At 47.8% G+C, this 2,500-nt stretch overlaps 1 protein-coding gene across 1 annotated transcript in view; it reads right to left on the reverse strand.

Moving 5' to 3' along the window:
* vwa8 (von Willebrand factor A domain containing 8) overlaps window positions 1–2,500 on the reverse strand; it is a 65,048-nt gene that overhangs the window by 11,380 nt on the left and 51,168 nt on the right. The window contains exons 38-39 of the mRNA XM_022767321.1: window positions 439–547; window positions 125–281 (exon numbers count right to left, since the gene is read on the reverse strand). Of these exons, the coding sequence (XP_022623042.1) occupies window positions 125–281; window positions 439–547 (266 nt within the window). The remainder of the gene's footprint in view (window positions 1–124; window positions 282–438; window positions 548–2,500) is intronic.

Consider the following 2,500-nt stretch of genomic DNA (forward strand, 5'->3'; position numbering starts at 1 on the left):
TGGTTTCCAAGGTGGAAAAAGACAGTCAGTGTAAAACATCTGTACACCTCCACACAGTTTCCCGCCTGTGCAGCCAGCTGTTAAGAGACGTGTTGTTATCTTAGTTTTGTTGAACGCAGCCTACCGATCTTTGAAGGCCTTCTCAGCCATTTCTCGGGCGGCTCTGCGGACGTCCTCTGGGACTGCGTCCTTCTCGGCCTGGGAGACCTGGTAGACCTTGTGTCCAGCATCCAGACGATAGGGTCCCCCTTTACCTCCCAGCCCCGCCGTGTCTCTGCCGCCTGCAGAGAGACCAACCAATCACCAATCACTGATGTGAAATCTACGACGCAGTATCAGGGCCACACTGAGGAAAAGAAAAATCTGAAAGTTTGAGAATACAGTTGTAATACGTCATCACAGATTTACATCAGTGTTCCTGGAGTAGCTGCTGGTTACCTGTGCCTCCCGCCCACTGGTTTCCCCCGACATGAGGAGCGTTGTTGGGGTCCATCTTGCCGTGTTTAGGGGCCGTGACGTCCAGACCGCTGTCCCTCTGGATGGTGATCTGGGGGGGCGAAGAGGACATGTGGGTCACTCAAACATACGTGTGCAGAGGCTGCAAACACTGAAGCCGCTTTCTAGTTTTACTTCCTACTGTTCTGACTATTGCACATTACAACAGGAGGAACAATAATTCACAACAATGTTCAAGTTCATCATCTTATGCTAAATAACACTCATGTGATTGAATGAAAGACTTTAAAGGTCTTAAAGCTCCATGTTTCTTCTTCTTCTGTGTTTTATTTGAAGTGTTGATCCATCAGAAGATATAAAAACCATCTCAGTGTAGTTTCACATCTCCTCTCTCAGGCTTCTCTCTGGAGCTCTAGTAACAACAGGTCAGTGAGCCAATCAGAAGAGAGGAGGCTCTGAGCCTCTCTTCTGATTGGCTGACTGTTTTCTGACTGATCCAATAAAAATATAGCAGATTTCAGGTAAAAACACTCAGAGAAACCAAATCCTGCAAGGTTTGGATGGTGGGTCCAGGTGGGCGGGGCTTGGTGACTGCTTTGTTGTGACATCACAAAGTTCCAGAAGTCCTGACGGCTGGTTTTAAGGCTCAGTTTCTGAATACAGGCTGTGTGCATTTCTCTGTGGACTGAGGCTTTGATACTTTCACAGTATTAATATAGAAGCTAGACCTGATCTATAATCACACTACACATGGACACAGACCTTTACACTGGAGGAGCTTTAAAATGTTGCATTAAAAATGTATGTATTTCATTGAAAAAGGTAAAAATACAGATAATTAGCATTTAGCTAGCTGGATGTGGTTTGCTGAGTTAGGGAAGGGCAAAGAAAATACATTGGGTTTGAATTGTAGTGCTGATCCCACTTTGCCTGTGATACAAGACTTTTTCCTCCTCTTCATACCTCATCCATGTGTTCATGGTGAGAAAAGCCGTCAACATCCAGAAACAGTCAGCTGACTTCCACACAGTCGAACGCTTTCTGTCTCTGAGGCCTGAGGTTTCTGCAGGACGGACAGAGCGGGCTCTGTCGTTCCCAGCAGGAGGCCGATGGAGAGAGGAGGAGTGGAAACACTGAGAGCGTGAAGCTTTGGATTCTTTAGGTCCATCTCAATGGCACCACCGGAGCCAAAACCAGCAGGACGGCTCCCACACTGAGGCAGGGCGGCCGGCCAGGGCCTGGCACGCATGAGGGAGAAGGGGGGAGGAGGGGGGAGATCAGTGGGAGACTAAGCGTCTCCCCTGTAGTTCAGCTGCATTCTTACATACTGCAGGAATCTGAACGGCACCTGTGGGGGATGACATGAGGTTTTGTTGGAAACTGTGAGGTATTATCTGCTGCTGGTCGGAGCCGTTGAACTGAGACTTATCAAGTAGGAGCAGCAGTCCAGCTGAGAGGGACCCCTCCCTCCCTCTGCCCCCCCCCCGGTCCACACCTCGAACTGACACACACACATGAAGCTGCTGGGTCAGCTCTCTCTATATTTAGTGCAGATTAGGAGCAGGGTCAGTCTGACTCACACAGGTCAGATTATAAGGACAGGATAATCTCATTGTGGGATCCAGCTCATTAAGTGCAGCTGTGATTCGTCACAAAACATTTGCTCTGGTAGATTTACATGAACTTATAGTTCACAGGCTCCGACCTCTTTACACTCAACAGAGAGAAGCAGCCGGAGTCACAGAGACCGTCTGTTTTCTTCTGTTCTCTCTGTAAGACAAGAATCTATGTCTGAGCTGCTGCAGGAAATTACAACAACAACTACAGAAGAAGAAACACTAATATAAGTTCACACCTCACAAGAGATACATCGTTATCAATCTTAACACACACACACACACTCACACACTCCACACACACACACACATATACACACACACACACACACACACACTCACACACTCCACACATACACACACACACACACACACACTCACACACTCCACACACACACACATATACACACACACACACACACTCACAC

This window comes from Seriola dumerili, unplaced genomic scaffold, assembly GCF_002260705.1.
Source record: "Seriola dumerili isolate Sdu_G_001 unplaced genomic scaffold, Sdu_1.0 BDQW01001125.1, whole genome shotgun sequence".
Classification (NCBI taxonomy): domain Eukaryota; kingdom Metazoa; phylum Chordata; class Actinopteri; order Carangiformes; family Carangidae; genus Seriola; species Seriola dumerili.